Source organism: Colius striatus, chromosome Z (assembly GCF_028858725.1).
Source record: "Colius striatus isolate bColStr4 chromosome Z, bColStr4.1.hap1, whole genome shotgun sequence".
NCBI lineage: Eukaryota > Metazoa > Chordata > Aves > Coliiformes > Coliidae > Colius > Colius striatus.
The window spans coordinates 68377175-68403870 of NC_084790.1; the positions used below are offsets into that span (position 1 = coordinate 68377175).

General features: G+C 41.0%; 1 protein-coding gene across 3 annotated transcripts in view; it reads right to left on the reverse strand.

The window, feature by feature from the left end:
- Positions 1 to 915: 915 nt before the first annotated feature.
- Positions 916 to 26696, reverse strand: part of PTCH1 (patched 1) — a 66829-nt gene continuing 41048 nt past the window's right edge. For 2 of the 3 annotated variants that reach the window (XM_062018203.1, XM_062018205.1), the window contains 9 exons: positions 21141 to 21283; positions 18843 to 19026; positions 17015 to 17295; positions 15371 to 15508; positions 12240 to 12382; positions 9113 to 9212; positions 7484 to 7738; positions 5880 to 6408; positions 916 to 4112 (listed from right to left, as the gene is read on the reverse strand). In XM_062018203.1, coding sequence (XP_061874187.1) covers positions 5881 to 6408; positions 7484 to 7738; positions 9113 to 9212; positions 12240 to 12382; positions 15371 to 15508; positions 17015 to 17295; positions 18843 to 19026; positions 21141 to 21283 — 1772 coding nt within the window. In that variant the 3' untranslated portion in view covers positions 916 to 4112; position 5880. Of the gene's footprint in view, positions 4113 to 4138; positions 4711 to 5879; positions 6409 to 7483; positions 7739 to 9112; positions 9213 to 12239; positions 12383 to 15370; positions 15509 to 17014; positions 17296 to 18842; positions 19027 to 21140; positions 21284 to 26696 lie in introns of those variants that run through there. The other variant, XM_062018204.1, reaches the window with a different exon arrangement.

The following is a 26696-nucleotide window of genomic DNA, read 5'->3' on the forward strand; positions in this document are numbered from 1 at the left end:
ATCTGTAGGAGTCTCACAGTCCAAGTCCTTTGACCATGGTTTTATCTTTTCTGGCTAAACTTCCAGAAAACCTAAAATCAAAAGTTATCTTTGTATCTCCTCTGACCATTTAAAGTAGAGGCTGCATTATGAATTGTCTCAAGATGCATTTGGGTGTTTGTTTATGGGGGAAGACTCATGAAAACCCACCTAAGGGTTATGGGACGAAGCAAAGACGTGCTGGCTCCTCATTGTAGCACCTTGTTGGATGCTGATAAGAGGGGTATATTCAAAGAGGAGAAGTCACAGAGAGGCTAAGGGTGACTCCAGAGAGGTGCTGATGCCCGTGGCCTGCACCTTGCTGCCCACTGTGGCCCCCCTCCTCCTCCCCACACAGAAGTGGTCCCACGCCCTTGCCTCCAGCCACCAACAACACACTTCCCAGGAGCTGCTTTGAGAGTCTCCCTTACAGAAGCACTGCAGCAAAACTCCACGATTATTTTGTTGTTGTTGTTGTTGTTGCAAAAGGGGGAAAAACAGGCTATTTGTCTAACCCAATTTAGGGAACCACCACAGAGACAGAAAAAGCCAAAGAATCTCCTTCCCACTTCTAAGCAGAAGTAACCTGTATGTAAACTGCTTCACCCAAGGTCACAAAATCTACACAAAATGCTAAAATGTGAGAGTGAAAGGTGTCTTCCCATCCTAAAACTTACTGCTGACCCCCAACAAAACAAGAGTAACAGACTCCACAGACGAGCACCACTGTGTTATAGTTGAGACTGGATTTTAGAACTAGGTCCTGCTTCAAAAAGGACAGATCTTAATTTCCTCAACATCCCCAATACTGAAACATGATGAGTATATGGTTGTGCCTGCACAGCTGATGAGGAGCACACAAAGAAGCATTCAATAAACAACCAAATCCACAACCAGTTAAGTTATATTTTTTTATTCATGTTAGAATTTCTATCAGTGTTTGAACATTAATATTTAGAGAGTTTGTACAATTTCCATTCAAAGTTTAAAATGAGAACCACGCTAGATCACAAATGGTAACTAAGACACAGTTCAGATTTGCATGAGTATTCACACTCTCTTTCTCTCTTAACACTGTTAAACGCTTTCTTTTTTGCCAGGGGGTTTACAAGGAAAAGTGTGCACCGTAATTGTATCTCAGCAGTGTTCCAAAACATAATGGTATCATCATTACATATAAACTCTTTAAAAATATACTTCTGTCAAAAGACTTGATGACTACTATGTACACTACAAAAATAAATTTTCATATAAATAAATTATATGGCATAATTTTATCTTTGTAACTGAAATGACACAAACCCACTCCTACCAAAACAGGCAGGTAATGAGACCCAGTTTGAATATTATTTTTTTTCCTTTTAACTCCTTATGCTAAAAGCTATGATGAGTCCTTAATGTAACTGTTATATACTCTTTCCTATTTAACATTAGTAAGCACTCTATACAAATAAAAATTCATTAAACAGTAAAAACATAGCTGTAATAGTGTTTCCAATAGAAATAAAATCCCTGCATCTTGTTTGTTATAAACTGGCATGACAAATACTGTAAGAAAACATTCTTAAGATACAAAAATATAAATATCACCCATGATTAAAAAAGTTAAAAAACAAAACCAAAACAAAACACATGTTGCCAGCCACCGAGTTCTCCCCTTCCAATGTGACTATCGAAGAAGAAGGTCTACACTGTGCACGAAGCAGCAGACGGCTCACCCACACAACACAAGCAGGCAGGAGGACTCAGGCAGGGGCAGGTGGCAGTCACCGTGGCTCGCCCCAGGCCCCCACCTCCCAAGGAGGAGGAGGGGGTGTCAGCGGGAGCCCTGCCAACCTCTGGCGCGGGAGCGCATACACTCAGCAGCTGAAGGCAGCTTACAATGAGTGTCATACAGTTTTGTTGCAGAGTTTGTATGATCTGAGGTCACTATGCTGCTAGTGCCGAATTGGGGCCCCCTCATCTTTTTTACGAGTCCTTACGAGTGAGTTCTCGGGTTAGACAGTGAACTGGACCAGTAGGCAGTCGTGACATTAACCCTTAGTGTGCACTGAAACAGTAGCTTATGTATCACGGGAATGACACTGGGCTTTCGCCACCTGCTCCTCAAGCGTTCACATTGGAGACCTGTAAACAAGTGCCTCATATCAAAGTGTTTTCAAGTGAGCAAAAAAGGCATGGAAATTTGTGCATTCTAATTATCCCCATTTGTTTTGCTGGCAAGGTCTGTGGACAAAGATGGACTCCCTGAAGCCACTAGAGAAAAACACTTTCCCATCAAAGAATTGGCTACTGCTGTTCAGGCATCGTACTCAAAGAAAAGTCCCACCACTGCTGTGTTTAGAAACTGGATCTTGGTTATGTTTGTTTGGCTCCAAATACACCGTTGAACATCTCCCTGCTCTAAAAACAGCTTAGAGAAGGGCAGAACAACGATGAAGCAAGAGGAAGATAGAAAAACATTTCGTTCTATTTTCTCCATTGTTAGGGTTTGTTTCTAATGGGAACACAGAGTGTAGTGTTTTTTTCAAGACCCTTCACCTGCAGTAATCCCCTTTTAGTTTAAAAATAATAATAAAAAAAGCTAAATTAGTTTCGCAAAGAAATCCCAGTTTAGCTGTTGTAGTCAAAAGTGCCAATGCAGCATGGGAAAACACAAACAATAGAGAAAAGGACACCCCAGGCCTTATGTGTAATTACAGTCCTGGATCCATCAGAAAGCCATCTATATTTAAACAGTGAAAACATATATATTTTTTTAATCCTTCCATTTGATTTGTATCACTTACTATTAACTTCCTTCCTGCCGGGAAAATAAGGTGACCCAAAATACTGCTTTCAACGGTGTACAGACACAGCTGAGCTGTGGCTCACCATCAGACAACTCAACTATCCGGCTTCTAATGCCACTCGTAGTTAACAGTATCAAAGTAAGGCATATGCTTGCTGAATCTCTATAACTACCAGCACCTCTCAATATCCAGCACCTTTGGAAGTGAAAAAGTAATGACTTTAGCGTTTGCACCTACCTGGCACTTTTTGCAATAAAAACCCAACAAAACAAATCAAAGCACTACATGAACAGTAACGAAGCCTCACAACACTCCTGGGAGGTAGGTAAGTGTAATTATACCTATGTTGCAGAACAAGAAACTGAGGCATGGGGCAGTTTTGATCAAAGTCACTCAAAGTCACATGAACCGCGTCGCCGAGAATGTGGGCAACTGAAACGCAACCCCAAACCTCACCTCCCTGTTCTTCAGCTCTCTTTCAGTTTGCCCTTTGATGATGGCAGTCTATGGTATATGTTGGTAAACACCAACAGAGTTTTCACTAGTGCCTACTAACAGGGAAAGCCAGACTCACACCAGCATCGGTGGGTTTATAAGCCCACCAAGTGTTACCATACAGTAAAAGAGAGACTACAGTACACCAGGAACGTCCAGACAAAAGCATGCACACTCCCTGATGCACACGTGGATACACACAGCAAAACAAAACCTGCACATAGCTAAATCTATTTAAGCCTCCCAGATTAACTTGCTTTTCTTCATATCTGCTTATTTTAATGATTATCACGCATAGCGTGTTTGAGAGTTAACAGTAACATTTCATACTACCACAGGGTTGTGATACGCAAACTTAAAATATTTTAAACAGACGGGTACCTTTAAAAAAAACCCCAACCTATTACATAAGCAATATTTGCATAGAATTATACAAGTAAATTATACAATATTTAAGCAGCAGCAACTTACGCTGAAATTTAGAACTAGATTAAGCTTACTTGTGGCACAGAGATCAATGTACTAGAAGTACAAAGCGCACACAATTTTGTCCCCATTCTATTGCCCAGAGGCAAATGACTCCAGATTATACTACTTTACATTGTTCTTTTGTATATTACATATGTGTACATCTTTTAAATATTTAAAGAAATATTTAACAAAATAATACAATAGGTTACAGTAACAGTGAACTGTTGTCCTGATGCAGCATGTCCCCTTCTACAACTTCAAGCACTTCCTTCTCTTCAAGCAGTTCTGGAAATACACTTTTCCATCTTTGGCCTCTTCTTTGCTTCAGTTATTACTCTTTATGAATAAAGAGAGAAGAAAAACAGCCACTCATTAACACTCAAACTAAACAAGCTAATCGAAAACTCATTTCATGATGCTTGTGATGACAGCTGACAGGAAACACGGGCTCTGCTTTCATCTCAGTCGTGAATTGCCCAGCATAGAAATACTGATGCCAATCACAAAAAAATGCAGATGCTCTGAGTATCCAGCTTCAGATACCTGCGACAAATTCAGTCAAATACTGACGGAGGACACTCCAAGGAGAAATATGCCACAAGGAATACTGCGCGTGGTGAAGAATCTCATGTTACCACACAGTTCAGCTTGAAAAAGCTGAGCCCAGGTTATTTCCTTATTCTGAGGATACTGTTACTTGCCTTATTTCTAAATTGTAAGGCTGAAGGCATTTGTGTCTATTTGCACTTTCACATGTTTGGAGAGATGTCTTATAAATCAAAAGGCTATTTTATTACAAGTCGTCAAAAAACTTTCACCAAAACTTCCCCTGCCCCAGTGTTGGGGTGTGTGTGCGTGACTATGCATAAAGCAGCTCTACAATCACAATAAAATGGTTTCCTCTGCTCAAACTAGTGTCTGTCACTGAAAAGCTCTGAAAAGCAAAGAGAGACGACAGAGATCAGTAACTATTTCAACATTTCCTCTTCCTCCAAAAAAGAAAATAAACAGAGCTAAAATAGTGAGAAGTGGTTTTTCAGGCACAAGCCCCTGAAAGTTTTCAGAGTAAAAACTCCATTGGCTTTTCCCCTTCTAAGGATTCCCTTTAAAATTAATGGAAATTTTTCAAGATGAACAGCTTTCTTCTCCAAATGCCTGCTAAAATACCCTGTCTGTTCTAAGCAGCACTGTCTCCCATGAACTTTTCTTACTAGCCTGAAGACAATAATTTAGGTATCAAGTCTCCCATGTTCTTGGCTGTATCTGTTGTCTGACAAGAACACACCAAATGCCCTGCTGGGCCAGCTCTACCCTCTGCAAACCTGCAATGGCCACCAACAGTTGCCCCTGGCCAGGGAGAGGCTGGCTCAAGGGCTCCTCCAGTGTGCCAGTTCTCTTGGGTGGCTCTGTCCCAAAGCGCAGGGGAAATCCTGCTGTGCAGCAGTGCCCTAAGCAGGCTGCGGCTTTCCCGCCTCTCACCTGGCCCAGCTTCCAGGGACATGTGGTCCTCACCATGGACTTCAAATTCTTTCACAGAGTTTTATTCAAGTGAAGAAAACTCTTGAAGTAGCTGTCAATTTTACATCCCCCTAGGCACTGCCATTCCATAAGGCCTTTTAGAGCGTGTCTGATTCATGGGTCAGAAGACAGGACCTATCAATACCACACACAGTCACACAGCTTTGAAGGCATTACACAATGTCTCTGCTTCATTTTCCTCATCTTGAAAACTGACATTGTACGACATAGCACAATCAGTTCACTGAAGCACGTAGTTCATGTCTGAACCCACTGTAACTTCTAGTGTTGGAATGTGATGTCTTATCCAACTCGATTTCTAGTGCAAAATGTACTATATTCATAAACAGCAGATTTAAGATCATAGAATCATAACAGCTGGAAAAGACCCCTAAGATCATTGAGTCCAATCACTAAGCTCACACTGCCAAGCCCATCACTAAACTAAACCAATGACGATCAAGGACCAATAAGTAAACACTCCTGAAGGAAAGGTACCTCATAGAAATTTTATCTTTCCCGTTTCTGTTGATCACACCATTGCCTGACACGGGGAAAGCCTGCAGGTACAGGAGATTGACCTACCTTACTGTGAGCTGTTGCCAGGTGTCCTTTCCTCACATTCAACATCTTGCAGTTCTATAACTTCTACTTTAGAATTTCTTCTTTCACACCGCACATTAAAAGGCACATGGGGGTCCTCAAACGCCCCGTGGTCAGCTTCATGGTAGCCCTCGTAGGAGGGAAAGCTCCCTGCCCAAGAGCTGTGGCTGTGCACCGCAGGGTGGACAGCAACAGTCACCGAAGCTGAGGCAGTCACAGTAGTGATGGGCTGGCAGTACGCTGGCCCCGCGGCGCCCATGCCGCCCAGTGACGGGCTTCTCACATTGTGAGCACGGGCCCTGTGGCCCAAGCGATCCCTATGGCTGGGTCCTGAATGCCCCTCAGTAGAAATTTCGAAGGCGTCCCTGCGAGGGCGGTATGGAGGCGGCCGTGGCTCTTCCCTTGCTTCCCGCTTGGGCTGCCTGCCCTGTCGCCACACCGGCTGCGTGCCGCGCTCTGTGCTTGGCTCTGACCTGGGGCTTGGCTGGTGCCTTGTCTCTGGCTGAACCACCTGAAAGAGAGACAAACACGCGGTTATGCCTTGGGTGAAGTGAGGCAAACTGACTATCCTTGCTTAAAGTCTATGCTGAGAACAATTACAACGCATCTGTCCTGGCTCTCACCCTATGAAGGTAATGTTCTAGAGTTTGATAAACTGTTGATTCTTCCAGATGGCTTTTGTCCGAAGTTATTAAAACCTGGAAAACACATCCTCAGAAAAAGACACAGTTTGACAGCTGAAAACATTATTGTGTGCTTCCCACATACCAGCTCATGTTTTCAAAGGGATGGGTGACAAGCAGTTGATCTTAGCTCGTTCAACAAGCAGAATTGCCGGCATTTGGAAAGGCCCTGTTCCACGCAGGGTACACACACAGGATGTTAGTAGGGTAGTTTGTATAGACTGCAGGAATCCATTTTCTGATTTCCGTAAAAAGCGTGAAGCGCAGCGGCCACATCAGTCAATAAACCGTGACCAACTTCAAATGTGGCTGTGCTTGTACATATTTCTAGGCCTCTGCTGAACAAAAACAGATCCGCATTGCAGCTCAGCATGCAGCATCAGCAGGGGTAGGAGACAGAGCTTTTTCACGTTCCTTTGAAACTGCAGTTTTGCCAGCCCAATAGCAAGAGGCAACACACTCATGATTTGGGGTAAACCCAAGACTAGCTTTTTTCTGGCCCTATCAATCTTTCCCCCAAAAATGTGCTGTCAGAGAGAGGTAGTTGAGACAGTGATCCACAAGAAGCTGTGTGGAAGAGGTCTGGATTTTTCAGCCTCTCCCTGCTCTCTCTCTGACAACAGTCATCAGATAGACTGAGAGCTCTCTTGTGGCTGGTGCCAATACGATGTAGCAGGAATTATAAATGTCAAAGGCCTCTGCTTTCGTACCATCATTTTATCCCCAACCTGATTCTGAAGGAGAGGACAAGGAAAGCTTTCACTCCCTGCTTACAAGTTTTGGGACAAAGTGACAAAGCATAATCAGCAAAAGATAAAATTGCCTTCTGCAAAAATATATACGTTTGAATAAACCCCAAATGCTCTTCTTGACCTCCTGCCAATTGAGATGTGAGCTACTTACAGTGGATCTCGCAAAGACAGGATTCTCAGTGGCTTCCACTATTACTTGATGAACTGGTGCCCCAGGGCCCTGTGTGGCCTCATACTGATGAAGCTCTTCACTGATGCCAGACACTGTGGTTTGAGAGCTGTACTCTGAGTCAGAGGAATCTGATGCATTATTTGTGTGCCTGGGTGGCAGCGCGAACCTCACGACGCTGGGAGGTGGCTCAGGAGATGGTGTGGACAATGTGTTCCGTCCATTGGCTGGAGAAACCTGATAGTGACAACACGTTCAGAAACACTCAGTCAGCGTTACTGTTTTAAGCATTGGTGCCCAACACAAATGTTCTTCTGCCAAACACACCCTCTCATGCCACAAGAGCCTTACCACCAGTTTTCTGATGAACAACACCCCCCATAATGAATCGACAAAAAGAATGAAAGCAAAAGAGGCGTGACCTCCATCTGTGGGTGTGTACGTCAAAGGGATTACACAGATTCTTCTGGGCATCGTCACCACAGGAAGTGCACGTATGTGGGCACTTACAAACATACAAAGAATACATGGACTTCCCTCTCTCTTCAGCATCTGTTAACAGTGATTTCCTAAAATCACTTCAAATGTGTATGTGCATTATGGTTCATTGTCTATTTGCAAAAAGAGATGGACATACACATAATCACAACATATGTGGCAATAACGTGTGTGTACCCACTGCTTCAGCATTGCATGTATAGTGCTGGGAATACAGGAGATTACACGTTGTTGTCAAAACTGTCATACCAACACTAAAAAAAAAAAATACTTCTGAGCTATTACTAGTGCTGTGGACAAACCTTATGTTTTGTTCTTGTACACACTCACACATATGTGAAGCACCACACGCTGATTCTACTCGTACATGATAAAAGATGGATGTAATGCAGTAGCTGTGTCAGCTACGGAGCAGGTAACGAACAACCAGCCATTAAATACGAATTTGGTGTCTGCTAGTCTTTTTTTGATGGATTTGGGCTTTATACTATAAAGTAATCACTATCTAAGCAAAGCCTTCTATCTATCTAAAGTGTTTCCTGAGCCAAGAGCATAGCGGAGGGAGGGCTGACTGGACATGGGGTACCTTCTGGCACACCCATCATGGTTATCAAGGTGTGGTCTGCAGACCACCACTGGTGTATGTTGGTCCGCACAGCCCTTCCTGGTGGTCCGCTCAGTTAAATATTCTCAGGAAAGCAACAGAGGCAGTAATGTAGCAAAGAAGAAGGTATGTGTACAAAACAAACTGTCCTTTGCAAAATATTGGGGTAAATCCTTGACATACAAACTAGTTTACAGATCACATTGTGTTTTTAAAAGCACAAATAATGCTATGCTCACATCAAGTTTGTTGATTACAGCCTCCAAAACAATACTTATTAAAAACCCCTTTGAAAATGTAAGTAGAAGAATATCAACTAAATAACAAACAGCACTTTTAACAGAGGAGAAAAAAAAATCAAACCAGAGTAAGAAACTTAAAAAAACCAAACAAACATAAAAAGTATTTAAAAAATAAAATAGTTCCTAAAAAAGGAGGGGATGATCTGAGGAGGATGCAGGGGTGCCGACACAGTATTATTTCTTCTGTTCATCATTAATTTTACTGACCTCAGGGTACGGTCCAAAGAGTGAAAGAAGAACAGGCAGCAGTACCAGTCCATTGAGAACTCCCAGGATGGTTAAGATTGCCAAAACAGCAAAGAAATACCTGAAGTAGAGTTCAAGGGGGTTTAGGGAGAGAATAGGCACAAATTTTGCTAGAAATATGGGGTTACAAATTACTCCTGTACTAAAAAAATAGTCCTGTATTAAAATACTCTTGTATTAAAATATTACTCCTGTACATATTAAAATAATACATACACTAAACTAAACCTAAAATATTACTAACATTGCATTAAATAATTATGCCACTTTCCATATATAGATATAGGGGGTTTTTTACCTTTTGCATTACAGAAGCTACCTTCCACAACCCAAAGTGTTGGTTGATAAAGGAAGGAAAGAAAAAAATTACATTTGTTAATTTGCCAGCATCTGGAAGCATGTAATGTTATTTATGAATCTGTTACACAAACACAAAAATATGGAATGCGCAGTGAATAGCTGAATGGATTGAAAGCACAAATACAATGAAAAGGGGCCCCCATTAGTGAAAACCCAGCAGAAGCAAACAAATGAAGTGAAGGGTGTAGAATTTAAACAATTTAGCCTAGAAGGAAAAGAAGCTCTCTTCTCCCAGCAGCTAATCCACTGTGAAATGCTTCTGCATCTTACAGCAGAATCTCTAATTAAATCTCCAGTGTATCAGGTAAGGGTTTCCCTCGCTGTTCATTAATCACAACTTTCTGCCTAGAATTCTGTGAGTTCCAGTTTTACCAAATGGGTCGAATTGCAACCTTTTTACAACACAGGAACCCGCTTTCTGCAAAGAAAATGCTGCCTATTCTATAGTAAGCTTCAGCATTGTACTGAGTAAGAGCATTCCACAATGGCAGAGCTGCATTGCAGGCTAATCTTTTGTTGAACAATTTAGCATCTCTGAATACTCTTGTTTTGCGTCAGCCAATTCAAACACAAAGGCTGAAGTACTATTGAAGAAGAGGAAAGTGCACAAGTGGTTGTCCTTTCCCACCACTGAGGGCTAAGGTCTGGGATCCTTCATGAATACCAAGGTAAACCTCTCAGTAAAAGGAAAGCCTTGCTAGTTGGTATTCAGCACAGCTGGGGCTCAGACTAAACTTAAGGCTGCGTTATAACTAACGATTTCAAGGACTCAGTCTTGGTAAATTACTGGAGGAGAAGGCAAAGGAGAAGAACAGAGGGTGAGTTTGCTACTAATGGGTCTGCTGATTGCATTGTCTAGCTGGCGACAAACTTTTACTGCCTCCTTGTTTCCACATCTGATCAAATATATATCAAACTCCTGTAAAACTACAAATATCCTGCTATTGTAAACATTCAGGAATTTCTGACCTGCATTAGCAAAAATCAGCAAGCCAATCTACTCCACTAACATAAACCGCCAGAACTTTACACTGGGACAGAGGTCAACAACAGGCATTAAAAACATTTGCATCTCATCCATCTAACGCTAGGATAAACAGGAGGATTATAGCTCTGACTACTTGGTGTATACAACGTCTGTTAATTTACTTAATCTTCCACATTGTTGGACTAATCTATCGCTTTCCGGAAGTTTGGGATCTTCTTCGCCCACTATAACAATGCTCAGGCTCCCATAATTTATTTTATTTTATTTTTCACACAAGACAAACTAAAGTCAGATTGTGCTAGAAAATGAGAAACTGATGGCCAAAAAAAGTAAAATAATGTAAGTTGAAAAGTTGAAAGGCTCGTATTATAAACTGAGAGAACATACAATCCAAATTTGGTGTGAGGAGCTGCTACAATCTTCCATTTGCTATGACATGAAAATATGCTTGCCAAAATCTCGTCTGTTAAGTAGGAAAGTAGCACACCAAATGTACTCCAGCTTAAACGTGTAACAAACATATATATCAAAGTGTCCCAGCCCTTTCCAGATCAGGCCCTAAAAGAATAATTCTACTTTTCCTCTTCAATACTAATAAAATAAAGCAAAAGTACTGACTTAGGGAAAAAAAATCCAAAGACTCTATTTCAGGACATGCAGTATCTGTAGAGTTATAATATCCATGTAGGTTTCATGAGGTCTAACTGCAAACTGCCCACTTCCTTCAAATCTCTTACATACATAAACAAAAATCTCAATGAGATTTAGCAGCCATTCTCTCAGTTCCTGCCTCTGATATTTTGTTGTTCTTCTTGTCAAATGGATGTCAGCTAAGTCTAGTCATCTATTCAGCTTATGTCGACCTAAGTAGTTAAGTCATCTTTCACAGCATTTTTATTTGACCCAGTTCTACCTCAGTTCCATTTTAGGGCTTGGATTATTTTTTTTTCCTGCTGCAGTTTGCCACAAAGAGCTTGTTTTTACTTCTAAGATCAGCCATTTTGCAGAGCTCCACAGGTTGTTTGGAATAGAATAGGATCTGTTTCATTGCACTTCTCAAATTCCCCTCAACGAGAAGCTTGCTTTCCTCTCATACTTGATGAATTCACATTCTTAATTAAATTCACAAGAAACAGTCTGCCTGTAGTTATAAACAGAAGAGCCTTCAGGCTTTGCTTTGCAAAATTTTAATATGAAGTTCTGTGTTCATACTTATGGTTCCCCAGCTCCCAAACAAGGCTTTTTATTTTTTTTCCCCCTCTCCCCATTACACATCGCTGTAAACCTCACATAATGACACCAGCATAAGGCTCAGAGAGAGTCACTTGCAGCACACGTTTGTAGGTTCACGTGTCCTTTGCACACAAATTGTGCATGGAAGCAGCCTGGAGGACCTCAAGGCTAAAGGTGAAACCCAGCTAATACAGGACAACAGTAGATGATTTGAACTGATCCAAACCCAGAATTAGCAAATTTTGCTAGAGAAGGACGTTTTTGTGTTCTTTCACATTGGCTGTCAGATTTTCCTGGAACAGATTTTAATACCAGCAGTGGAAACACCACCGTGTCTAGCAAGTAACAAGGAGTTAATAAAACAGAGGAAAAGCAGGATGATGATGTAAGCATGCTTGACACACCATGCATAGTAATAAAATGACAGATACACTGAAGTGACTAAAAATTAAATGCATACTTATTTTAATTTTAAACAGAAAGTCAAGACACACACAAATGCTTTACCTGACAATAAAATCAAACTCTGATCCTGCAAGCATCAAGACTCCAAGCAGAGTGGACACAGCCCCATCCAGCACTGGTGCAAACATGTGTTCCAATGCAAGGACAGCCCTGTGGTTCCTGTCTCCCATGGCAGTTAAAAATGCCTGCAAAACAATGAAATCCATTTCATTAGACAAATGCATGCAACCTCCTGAGCAGCCTCTCTCATAGTGTGCACAGCTTTTCACTATTTAATCACTCCAAACTACTGCTAATGAAAGTATCTCTACAGCTGGCAGACCTTCTCTTGAAAGAAGTCCTGATTCTGCAGTCCCATAATCAGAGGAAGCACTGATTACAGAGGCAGACCATAGTAATAATTTTGGAAACAATGCCTGCTTGCATCACTCAGCTTTTGTCTCCAGCTTTGCTTATTTCCACCTGCAAAGAATTCATTTCACAGTGAAGGCACTTCAGGCATCAACTTTTCCTCTCACTCTCCTGAGGCTATGGCTTCCATTACCTTTTTTAAACACTTTCAGTCAGAATAAATACCCTTGCAACTTCTACTACTTTAACCTAGCAGGCTTATACATACAAAATTGCCTTACAAGTGAATAGTGCTGAACACAGTAGTGTCTAAGCAGCAATGTGACTTATGAAATGTCCTTCTCCCTCTAGATCCCTAGTGAACAAGCTGTATAAAGAATGCTAAAATGTTGTTTTGTATGAATTTGTCCTCTCTGTGTATGACTTAATGGTTTAAGAAGACAAGAGCCTGGTTGATCTTCTTCCTGTGATTATAAGGACTCTCTCTTTGGTAAATTCTCTACTGCCTACTAAGATGAGACCTCAAGCAGCTATGTTTCAGTTCTGGAATTTAGGTTTCTCTTCTGTAGTGGCTTATTTTCACTTATCTGACAAATTTGGGGTGAAATCTGTCAACACATCTGATAGGATTAGCAGGTCAAAAAGGGACACATGTAGTGCAAGACTTCCAACTCTCATTTCCACAGATAGCCAAACCCTATATTATTAATCCTTATTATTGGATTAAAAGTGGTATGTGGAAAATTCCTGTATCTATTATATGCTACATTTGCATATACGTATAAAGAATCCCCCTCAGCATCAAGGCAGCTGTCAATGAGACAACTAACATGAATGTAAGCTATGGGATCTGATCCACACACACGTTAAGAAGTTACATAAATATATACGTATGTGTGCAATTAAAGAATGCATGATATAGGAGTCTACTATCAAGCCAGAACTTATTTGCAGAATTAAAAACTGAGGTCACAATTCAGAAGCAATAGCCAAGAACTGAGCCACAAGTGGATTGTGAATCATTCTTTAAAAAACTCAATTAAGTTCTGCATCGACAGTTCCAGCATTGCCTTTTTTGTTTATGCAACACTGCTTTGACTGTTTATACGCAGGAAGTTCTGTAAAGGTCAGTACTGCTGCTATCAACTGAGGTCTACTCGGTATTCTTTCACTTAAAGTCTACATTTGAAAGTTTTTTGACTCCAGAGTCAGTTTGCGTGGCACTTGACCTCGAGCCACAGGCGACTTTTTTATTTATATATAAAGTCCTGTAAATCAAAATTAGTTCCTTCCCACTTACAGACAACTAAATGTTTTGTCTTTTTTTAATTCCAGTTTTCTTGGTTTAAACCTTAAATTCTAAGAAACTGTTCTTTCTTCCTTTTGTACACCATTAGTTTCTGACACTTCCCAAACTACTGCAAGTCCCAGAAAGCAGGATTACCTCCAAATACCTAACAAACCATAGCAGCAGGGTGAAAAAAAAGACGTCACCACCTCAGAGATCCAGCTGCTTCTCTTTAACCTTACCATACTTCCCCTATAATTTTCTTAAAAAGTATTTTTTCCATCTGCCACTTTATGTGCCCTAACTGTGCACCACCACTCTGTGCACATGTTGCCAGTATTTGGACATCTCCAGTGTGCTAGGATCTCCACTAGTTTCTGTCTTTTTTTCACACTCACCAGACACTCTTAGCAGTCTACCAGTCCTTTTGAGTTTAAAATGTTCATTACATTTCTGTCCAATGTCACCACTACTTTCCATCTCCTTCCTTCAATTATTTTTGGATTGCTACAACAGTAATATTCTAGAGATTACAATATACTACAAGCACCTGCTCCTTGAAATTATACTGATCGCTCATCCTTTCTTACTTTTTAATACATTAAAATCCAAATCCATGAAGACAAGGATGTTCCAAAATATTCATTAGAATAGACTTACGGGAAAATGACTAACACTGAACGTGCAAAACAATGGAAAGATCAGCACTGATGTTGTCAAATATGAACATAGAAATACAGTCCTTTGTTCTTTGTCATCAAATAAATTAAGATAAATTTTGTGTACCTTGAACATCCAGAATTACCTCCTTGCAGTGCACTGTCACTTGCACATCAGGCTGACTAAGCTAGGTGAGTAGATACAGTCCAGATTTGGATACTTAACCTTGAAAATCTTGACAACCTTTAACATAATAAAACATACTTTTCCCCCCTCTCTGATCCTTCTCATTTTGTTGGAAAACCGTGTTTCTACAGACTGCGTGTTTGTGCCCACTATTGACAGCTGATGGCTCTGAAAAGGAGGTGCAGGTTTTTCAAATTGAAAATGAATCCAAATACTCTCAAATTCTAGTAGTCCGGAGAGAGCAGATGATGCTATATGTGATTTGGGCAATGTCCTTTAAAGTTTCTTGTTCCATAAGGCATAGAATCTACATGCAAAAGGGAACAAAGAGCTATACAGCACTGAGCCAACAACAGTGACGCCGCAGACAAGGAAGATAAGAGTCTCAACTGAAGTAAGTTGCATTAAGACCTCTACTTTATCTATATATTTGCATCACTCAGACAAGTAGATATCACATGTAATGTATTCCCTCTTATCTCCTGGGAGACTGTGTCAATAGTTAAGAGTTACCTCATCGAGATCAACTCAGCTCTATCAAGACAAACCAAACGGCACACAAAACTATGATTAATTTCGTCCTAAGAATTGTGACACTGTCTTAGGAGACTAAGTAAGGATTTGCGATCCTGGCCTTGCCTCCACTTTATTTGAGAATACTTTGAAAATGCTTCCTGATATTACCTACCAAAGCAACGTGAACGGTGAATTCCACACCAATGCCAACAGAAGCAATCAGGATAACGACAGGCACTGCACTCAGCTTTATCCCAATTAGACCCATCATGCCAAACAGCTCCACAGTCATCAGAGCCAGCACCACCACCTAGATGATTTCAAACAGTTGTCATTAACTTCTTATACTCGACAAATTAAGAGACAGATCTTAGAAAACAAGGGCGTGGCTATAAAACATACTCCTCAAAGCCATCCTATATGCCCAAACACAAGCTGCTTTTTTTCCCTGTTTCACTGTGCTCCATGACAATAACTCCAGAGCCAGTTTAAATTATACTCTTAAGAACCACATATCAGTTTTGTATTGTTTACAATCTACTGATGATAACCTGAGAAACAATTTTTTCTCCTTTGTCATGGATACACAAATTTTGTCTTTTTCACCTGTTTCTCAGATAATTCTTCCAGAAAAAGCAACTTTCAACTACTTGTGTTGGAATTCTTTTTGTGGAACTGCAAATATGAGGATGACTTCTGAGTAGGTTTAAAGCCCAAAGTGAATGTAATAATCAGCTGATGAGTCTCAGGTTACAGACAAACTCTGAGCTTTTAAGTTGCTTGGAGGGACAGACAAAGTGAACAGTTAAATCTAAGGGATAGCTTTTATTTTTCTTTCATCTACCTTGTAAAAACAAATTGAGGAAAAGGGAGGGGATGAAATCTGTAGAATCAACTTTAAAAGTTGCTAAAGTCAAGCAGGGGAAAAAAAGAGACATACTTATAAAAGCGATGGTGGACCCTGAAAACAAACGCCTTTTCCAAGGGAAAAAAGCATGCACTACAATAAATGATTTTATAAGCTAATGAATCAAGACTAGTAACATAAATTGCTTGATTAAGTGCTATGAAAAATACTCTAGACTAAACATTTACCTTTTAACATACCTGTCGTATAAACGTACATTACAAAAAACTAGTAACTGTTTTACACTTTTCTACTTCTGGCATTTTATAAACCATACCATGGTTCATGGAATTTAAACATAGGAACATCATCATTCAATTTAACTTGAATGTTTACTGAGAGGCTTATGGTGCCTTGCAGAAAGCATGGAGGAGTATTCTCTTCAGTTTATATTTTTACAGTTCTTTCTCCTCGATAGCTCAGTTACACCTTTCCACACTGCATCCTGTACAACCCACCATTTCAGCTCTTCCCGAAAGACTGCATTTAGAACTCAGTGGGAAAATTTATGGACAAGTTAGTCACAAGCAATTGCCTTGAAAAATAACTAAGTTCGATCAAAGGAAAGGAAGAATAAATAATTAGAAATAACTTTTACATTTAATAAGGCTCTTAATTTTCCTCCATTTCTTTATTTCTCATGTAAGCATACATCTGAGCAAGGGCAAAAGTTTATGTACTTTTCTAAGAAGGCTTTAAAGCTGCAAAAAAGGTGGCCAAAGGATTAAGGTTATTAAGGTTTGTACCTTTAGCATGAACCCTACCCCCTCAAGTTGAATAAATATATAATGGATGATGCAATATACATACTCCACCAGAGGCCCAGACATAAACAAAACCTTCCCGACTACAGCAAGAGCTATGCTGAAAGGAATTTGACTTCAACAAAGACCCTTATAATAAACTTACAATGATCCCAGCTGTCCAGGGGTTTAGGAGGAAGAGGGCACACACCAGAAACGTGCAAGCCAAAACCACACTAATGGATAAGAGGAGCCAGTGGCGAAGCCCAATGTACTGCTCCCAAAACAGAAATGGGTAACCGTTTGGGTAGCTGGCAATCCCCAGGCTGGTGTAGTTGCTACAGATAGCTCTCACTTTCTCAATAGCCTCCACAAAGTCAGAAGTTTCACGCAGTCCGTTGAGGTAGAAAGGAAACTGAGCATATTCTATGGGCTCAGCTGCTGGAACTAGAATAAAAAAAGTGGCATTAAAATGTGTGTTTGGAAGGAAGAAGATACACATGAAGCACAACTAACAAAACACTTTGTTTTCCACAGCAAAATGCTCAAAGATGTTGAATTTAGATGTCACCTCTTTGGAATATGCAACATGTTAAAAATCCACCACTGAACTGAAAGCTGAAGCAAGTACAGGAGATTAGTGTATTTTGACATTCAGTGCAATGGTCTCCAAACCATTCCATATAATTTATCAGATATATTTCAATACATGTGTTTAATCCTCATCAGTGTTTTACTGGTTTTTACTGATTACCTGGTCAAAAATCCCTAACCGCAATATAAGGTAGAAGACCATGTCATCATCAACATTTTATCCAAATGGTCTTCTTTAACACAGCTGCAGTTCCTCTGAAATCAAACGTCATTTCCTTAGAGATCAACTGACAAAATAACTAGAGAAAAATTATGCTCGATTGGGCTGGCTGATTTTTTTTAAGATTTCCATTGAGTATTTTGAAAGTCAGATTCAGAAATCCATGTTTTGTTACAGATGTAAATGACTGGGAAAAAAACATCTAATATAAAAGTAATGGTTTACCAAGGAAATATGTAACTTTTTATTGTTTAACCATTTGACAAACCTACACTCTCCATACTTCTTTTTGAGCGTAACACTTGACAAACCAACACTCTCCGTGCTGCTTTTCGAGCGTAATGCTAAGTCTACTGTATGACAAAGAAAAAAAAGCTTCCACAACAGGCATTTTGTTACTGCCGTTGTGTGTTCCAGACCCTGCAGGGTCATTCAGTTGAATTGCTAAACATGATTTGCCCTATTATAATCTCAACTATAAATTTTCATTAAGACAAGACTTGGCTGACTGCCACAAAGCTCCAGGGTTTGGATACACCGAAGGACGGCTAGCTGGTTGCTAAATCACATTTCCAAGTGCACCAATCCTCCCCTGTGTGCCCCCTCCCCTTCCTCACTGGTGTCCAACTAGCAGTCCTCCCAATAAATTGCAAGCTGAAGCAAAGCAATGTGAGCTGGCATTGGTGTTCAGGGAAACAGTGAATGGTGCAGAACGGGACTGCACCCCTACCCAAGTAGTTCTTGTACCATATCAGTGCTGGTAGCTTAGCGTATGAGCTAACATGATAAAAATGCCTTAGGTATTAAGAAGTGAGGATAAATATGATATACTCTCAGAGGTTACATTTCAGAATGATATACGTGGGAATGTCATGCAATTTCCAAGTCTCTCTCACAGATAGAACTGTCCTCAGACAGTAAAAAGCAATGCTTACTACAAGTTTTTTAGAGCTTTAAACTGCTGTAAAACTCATCTTTCAACAGGATTAAACCCTACAGTGGTGGCCCATTTGCAGTGGTGCATGGGTCTCATAAGACTACAGAGAAGCACAGCATCTTGTCCTTGTTTACACTTCTGAACCCTGCGCAGCATCAGCCAACTATAGAGTTACTGGTTCTTGAAGGAAGCAGTGAGGTCACTTACATAAACTCTAAGAGATTAAGATGGAATGCTACTTACTTCTCAGTCTTGTTTCTGGCATATAGTCTGCTTTGTCGTGGACCCACTCTGGGCGGTGAGGCCGGATGTTGGCTTGCGAGGCAGCGTAGGCCACAGGGTCATTGCTAACCCAGGCTGTCAGGTAGATGTAGAAAGCATTTGGGTTAATGATTCCATCCGCATCCACGAGACGCTGTTTAGTCAACTGCAAAGTGGAAAAAATCAGAAGCTATTCAGAATGATTTTTGCTTTCAGGGCTCCTGCCTTAAAGCTTTCAGCAAACAGCCTGGAGATGTAATGTGTATTATCAGAAGGACAAAGCAAGTGTCTGAAACCTCACTTCAAATGACTTACCAGTAAACTATTGCTTGACAATGAAAAAACCCTAAAAAGCTACAGTGACAGTAGAAAGTGGTTTATTTATAAATTAATACTCATATAATATTTACAATAACTACTAAATCAGCAGATGTCTCCAGAATACACTGAACCAATTAAATCCAAACTCTGAAAGCCTGCAGCCAAGAGCAAAAAACAACCAAGTTGGAGAAACATATTTAAAGACAGGGAAAGGAAAACCTGGCATGAGTCCCTATCCACGTCTGTGTGCAGTTAACCTCTGTTGTTAACACTGAAGGAAATGCCACCCAGTAAATGGAGGAGAGCTATAAAAATAAAACAACATCTGTATAAATTTTGCTAACACTTGCCTCCTATGACCTATGTATTCAGAAAATGTCCAGCGTCAAGAAAGCAGACGAGTGCCCTGTGTTATTTGGGTCACTGTGGGCAAATGTATCTGTGGGGTAAACAGCAGTGGTACACTTCTAGAGCTCTGTAGCCAAATTCTGCACAGCTAGAGCTCTGACAGAGGATGCTGGGGGTGAAAAGTATTACTGGGGTTTTTTGTTTTGTTTATTTAAAATTCTGGCTAGGATCCAGTTTCAGGTCTTTTTAATGAAATGAAAAACAACAGTGACAGCAGTTAAAAAAAAAAAAGAAAAAGCTGGATTCCAAGGATCTGGATTCAATTAGTCCACAGGATATGCAACAACTGTATGTCTTCAAGCTGTCTCTGGAACTGCACAGTACAGTGCTCAGCCCCTGTGGGTGCACCACACTTTTCTCCCTCCCAGGCACAGGAAATTATATCAGCAGCTGCAGTCCAATTGCATTTGTTCCACAGTGTACCTGGTACACTCTGCTAAACAAAATCTCACTGAAGGTCTTCTCTTCAACTCCCTTTCTTTGCTTACTTCACAGTTAAAGCTTCATTCAAACCTGACAGCATGTTGCTGTACAGCAGTCTGGTTTATGCACCATAGTAACTTTGAACAATGTACTCTGTAAATCTGTCACCTTTAATGCCAGGAAAAAAAAGAAAGACAATAAGCAGATTTGCCAAGAAGCTCATTAGAAAGACTGTTTAGCTGCCTGAAAGCACAGCCAGTCAATGAGGACTCCAGAAGAGAAGTTACGTTATTTCAGAATTTCTTTGTAGAGGTTTGAAATCTACTTTCAGTGTAACAAGTCAAACCTAGTGTGTTTCCACCTACCAATGGATACAGGAAATGCAGTCCCGCACTGTGACAACCTTGAAAAAGAACCTCAGTCATATTTTATTTAGGCAGCTCACACAACTGCTACTCGTAGCTCTACCACAGTACAGCTGTATGCAGTGATGACAGTACAAGAACATGATACAGCATGTGAACAACTATGGTCCCCTTCCACTATCACCTGCCAACCTTTTTTTTAAAATGTTTTGCATAAACTGGTAGGAACTAACCAAGTAATTGCAAAAGCTGGGTTCTAAGCCAGAGCAGAAAGCTGAGCAAAGGTCAAACCCTATAAGGCAATCTGATTCAATTCAGAAACAATGGTACCCAGGGCAACAAGACTAACGTTGGCTCTATCTGACATACCACCAGACTGCATCTACCTACAGAAGCAGAGAAGTAACAGTTTTGGTGGAAAATGAGTATCTGTGACCCAGGAGCAGCACTGAACACACAGACACACACAGAGACGGACATGACACACAGACACACACACACCCCCCCACCCCTTCCCCCACACCAACCAATAATAATAAAGGGCAGTCATCCCCAGTGTTGGTTTCAAACACTGCACAGCACAGGCCACACGAAGCTAACAAGTGGCTTCAGCAAAGTCAGTGAGGCCACGCAGCAAGGTGTAACTTGGGCATTCAATTCATCAAGATGAAAAAAAGTCCTTATGACTTGTGCTTTGCATCTCCCCCTGCTGCTGATGACTTTCGTGTTTCCATATAAACCAGTACGGACTCTGATACAGTACCTGGCTGATGTCAATGGGCTTTGCTCGGTTGCCTGTTTGTACCAAGAGTTTGTAAGCCAAAACAGCATCATCAGATCCATTTTTATAACTGTTGTAAGTGATTTTCCCAGTTTCCCAGTCGCTGTCAAATGCATCCTGAAGTCCTGAAGAGTAAAGGGAGGCAAGCAGGAGACAGAAGAAGCAGGTAAGCAATCACTCTTAGAAACAAAATTCAGTAGGAAGAAAGAACAATGACTCTTTTTCATAGCTGAATCAGGAAGAAAATTATCCACCTTCTGTCTTCTGAATTTGGAGCTCCCCATTCACTATCAGTGTGTGGGAAAGTAAAAGTACAAGTTGCACATCCCATATTTTACCCAAAGAAAGGCAGGAGAAGCAGGAAAGTGCATGAGAGAAGCCTTCCCATGTTGGACAAACCAGCAAAGCTGGGCTAGCAAGCTGCAGATGCAACATACCCTGGTGTAAACCAGCTTCCCCTCAAGGCAAAGAGGAGATCTTGGATGGGACTAGGATCCTCTGGTCCCACGTTATTTTCAGAGCCCTTGAGAGCACACTAATGCTCTGCTTGGAAAAGCTTATGGAGGAAAGTTAGGCTTGTCTAGAATAAAAAGTGCTCTTCCTCGTGAACCACAGTTCCAGAATCACACTCAGAGCTCCATAAGCATACTTGCATTTATCACTTACTTCATACATACTCTCCTTAAAACTAAGCTGTAGTCTTGCCCTGACTTGGATGGTGCCAGAATATAAAAGGGTTGAGCTCAACCCTGATCCAACTTCGCCAACCACCGTGGGCTTAAAAGTAGAGGAGGTATTTAGTCCAATATCTGAAAGGGAAACAATCTCCAATACTCCCCTCTGCTTTATGAAAACCCTGGCCGAGCACACTGAGACACAGAGGAGGACACACACCGCTCTCATTAACTGTTTTAGGCTACTGCAGAGCACTGAGGCAATAGCTTCTACGATACAACCAGAAATTCCACTACAAGGGAAAAAAAAACCCCACACTCAAACTTTCACCTTCAAACAGCAACTCAGCTGCTCTTCGAGCACAGCATGAGTGAACACGATTTTGTCAATTTGTTCCATCTGTTCAACTTGTGCAGCTAATACAAGTCATGGGATCTGCTGCCAGCACATGTAAAGATCACAGCCAACACCTATTCACTCTCAACTGTTATTTTCCTCCTTGCCACCCTTCAAGGGGAAGGGAATACCTCACAGCACAAATTTGGATCAAATTTAGTACAGGAAGCCACAGCCCAGTACAAGGAGGCTCTGTGCAAGCAGATGACAAACCGCATGTCCAGGGAAGGGAAGGAAAAGGCTGGGGGAGTGGTGGTGGAGGAAACTGCCGGCCCACCTTGCAGCTGTGCTGAGGAGCTGTAATGAAAACCGCCACTGCAGAGCAGTTACAGACGTTAGCTACAGCTGCAGGGAGATAAAAGTGCGGAAGAGAGAATGCACCCAGCTGACACTGCCTCTGGGATGATGGAGTACCCACTCCCATCAACAACCTCATGCCCTCTCCTTTAGAAAAATGCCTCCCATGTTGTCCTGCCAAATTACAACCACTCAAAAAGCTAACAGGTTGAGAAGCACGCGATGAAGGAAGCCAGCCAGGTCTCCGCACACAGGCCTCCAGCACCTGCCCAGGAGGAGGACAGTTTGCCAATAGGTTTTCCGGCATCACCAGGGGATTCTGAGGCCTTGCTTTAAAAGAGCAGGTGCACTCAGGGGAAAATGTTGCTTGGCACATGCCAAAAGAACAGCTCATCCCTCCTGTGCCAAGTTCAGCTCCACGTCAGTCTCTCAGAAAAGTGGCCAAGTGAAAGCACTTGTGCTGTTGTACCAGTCATGTGAAAGACAACTTTGGGATGTTTAAGAGGAGGCTATTGAAAAACTCATGTAAAAACATCTCCCTTCAGCAGAAGGAGCACACAGATCGCTGCACTAGACAGCATGTAGGGGCAAAGCTTTCAGACTAAATCCAACAGTTCTACAAAAGGGCTCCACAGACACACAATTACAAGTTTATCCATTGGCATGTGACATTACTATTTTGTGGTCACATGGCACATCAAAAAAGGGCATGCAGTGGGTGAAAACTCAACTGTCACACATTTCCTGCCTTCCCCTGTTCTCACAACTTTGGTCATCACATCACTCCTGCTCCCTTTTCTATCTTTTTTCCTCAGCTGGCTTAACCACTTTACGCTCTATTTCATTAACAACCCTGCTGAAATTTAAAGTCTAGGGAAAGAATACCAAGAAACCATTATCAATTGTAAAGGATTTCAAAATTTCCCAAAATACTTTGAAATTAAAGCAGAGCTGCTGCTTGCAAAGCAAATAGCACCTCCAGTATAACCTGTTCATATCAATTATTTTAAAAAACATTTAATCTTTTATAAATGGGATTAGTGAAATGTTTCTGGGCACAGAGACAGAAGTAACTTCTTGATCTCTTCCTGCAGAAAAGTTATAAAAATAGTGGGAATCTAAAAACCTTATATACAGGATGCTTGATGCTTCAGAAGAAAGTGAAATCCTCCAAAATTATGTAGGATACAAGAATTCCTACTGACTCAAGTGAACAGCTGGCACCGTGAAACACCAGATAAGATTACTCTTTGCAAAAACAAGCCTAATTACAAGTCATCAGGGAATTCAAGTAACCTCATTTACATTCAGTTACTTACAAAAAGAATGTTAACATTTAGACTTTAAATTAATGACTAGTGTTAATTCCTTTTCTGACGCATTTTCAGTAAAAGAAAATATGCTAACATGGTATGACACCAGGAAGCAAGATGCGGCACCTCTGTAAAAGGCAGTGCACAGGGCTGAAGGTATTCCATTGCTGGTAAACGAGAAGAAATGTGCAGGTAAGACCAAGAATGCTTTCTTGATGAAAAATGCCTTTGCTCTCATGCTGTTGCTTTCCGCGTTCTGTCAGAAAAATGTGTGCATGTCAGAAGGCCATCCTGAGCCATTAACCTCTAGCACTGAATTCCTAATTCCTAGTCATGTTGGCAGGCATTAGCCATGAAGTTCAAGGTTGTCCCTACTTTTGATTGTACTGCTCCTGCAGCATGCAAAAAATGCACGAGTACAATTGTTCCTACCTCACAGAGGATCCTCCCCGGAATCCAGCCTAAAACTGTGCCTTCCACGAAAATTCTGTTCTCACCTTCCCTCCCCTTTACTTGATCCTTGTAATGATCAGGTATTAGTCTGCACCTTGAGATAACTTATTAACTATGACAAGTGTGGCAGCTTCTAGTGTTGGCATTTAATTCCCTTCTTTTCTGTCAATGGCTAGAACCATTTTAAAACATAACTTCTTTCTGCTGAAATACCCTTCTTCTTTACAGCTTTGTGAATGCACTACTACACTTTATGATGACAGCCCCGTGTCTTTACAAAGAAGCAGTTTTGCATTAACTGTGCCCTTCTTGGGGAAGGTAGAGAGGAGAAATAAGGACACAGATCTAAATGCTAACTAGTAATCATAATGATTAATCATAATGATTAATTCTAAAATGGTGGGCAGATCAACAGGCTAAGCAATGCATCTCCCATCACAGGGCTGGTGTGTCCACTTAAACCACCCCAAGCTGCTGCTTCCTGGAGTCTCCCTGACTGTTTCAGTATAAGATTTTAGCTCCATGCACCCTGTCAGTATGTCAAAGATACCAGGAATACTCACAGCTCCTGTAGTGGAAGAAAAGCAGAGGACAATGAAAAAGGACAGGCAAGATACTGTGGGCTGAAAGGGGAAATAGAATCATAGAATTGTTTAGGTTGGAAAAGACCTTTAATATCATCAAGTCCAATCACTAACCTAACACTGTCAAGTCCACCACTAAACCATGTCCACAAACATGTTCTACATGTCTTCTAAATACTTTGAGGGATGGTGCCTCAACTCCTCCCGTGGGCAGCCTTTTCCAATGCTTGATAAACCTTTTGATGAAGACTTTTGTCCAAATGTCCAACCTAAACTTTCCCTGGTGCAACTTGAGGCCATTTCCTCTTGTCCTACCACTCATTAAATGTAACTATGGGCAATGAGAAGAAAATGGGACACTCCTAAGGGAAGAGCAGATCGGGAAAGGCCACATATAAGCATGGACATTCGGCACAGAGGAGATGTGCAGCCCCTTGGCCCTCATCTGAGGCCACATAAACAATCCTTAGCACAAAGAGGTGATTATAAAGAGGACAAGGAAGCATTCAAAGTGGAAGATATTCAGGAAAACACATGCCGGGGCCAAACAAGGGGCAATGGGCACGCAAGCACCCCTGGGAGCACCATCAACTGGGCTAAGCCTCCAGCATTTCACTCTGAGAAGATGGCAAGGGAGCAGATCCAAGGGCACCTCTTCCTGACTTTATTGTTGGCAGACTGTGCTGAGGTTCAGCACTAATATGTGAAGATCCTGAACATAATCTCAGTTACTTCTTCTTCACAGGTTTAGAGGTGGAGGGGAAGGTGGAAGCGGAGACAACGGATGCACTTTTTCCTATTGCTTTAGAACTACAACAAATACCCACAAAAGAAATTAAATAACGGAGCTACAATAGAATTTGGAAAAGCATATAGAAAGATGCTTGCATAGAAATCTAGTTAGTATAGTATGATTCCCATCCAGCAAAACATCTAAGCTATGTGGAATTTTCTCCCTGCCAGTAATATGTTCCCTTACAGTTCAAGATGCTTATATGAGCAAAATAGTATAAGTAAAACTTCCCGTAAGTAGACTGTAATGAATGGATCCAATATATTTAAAAAACATTAAAAAACCCACAAAGCTAATAGCTGAAATACTGCTTTGCATGAATTAATCATAATGAAAACTTGACCATTCTGTTTAGATACGTCACTTAGATGCATCTGCTTTCCTATTACTGCCTGCTATATTTTCAGAAGGCATAAAATACACCAAATACTGGCAGTTACCTACATGTTCTCTAAGAATCTTTGGCTCCACTGCTTGCCTGTAAACAGTTACAGTTAAAATTTACAGTCTCACTAGGTCAGCACAATTTATTTTTCTGTTGGCAAAAGCTTTCTGGAGATTCTTCCAACAGAAAGACATGAAGTAGGACAGACAGAAGCATTCCCGAGCAGAATATGTTTGTTGTTAAATTTGCTGAGAGGTAACAGTACTATTTATTTTAAATATAAAACAGTTGTCTCAACGTGTAATTATAGTGTCTTTAATATCTTCAATAAGCTGCTACAATATAATTATCACAGCACCTGAAAGGCCATGCCTTCTCTTGTCTTCCCCCGCTCCATTATAATTCAGCACAGAAAAAGCAGCACCATAGAAAAAGGGAAGATGCTTGACTAGAAATCTATAATGTGTATTAAGTTCCCAATCTGATAAAGCACATAAACCACACTGAATTTCCTTCATGCTAGCAGTTCCAGGTGAAGTCAGGATCTCTCATGTGCTGAAAGTAAAGCCTGTGCCAAAATACGTCACTGGGCTGAGACTTTTAATTTACTGTTCTCAAAACACTCAGCAAACATTTATTTCA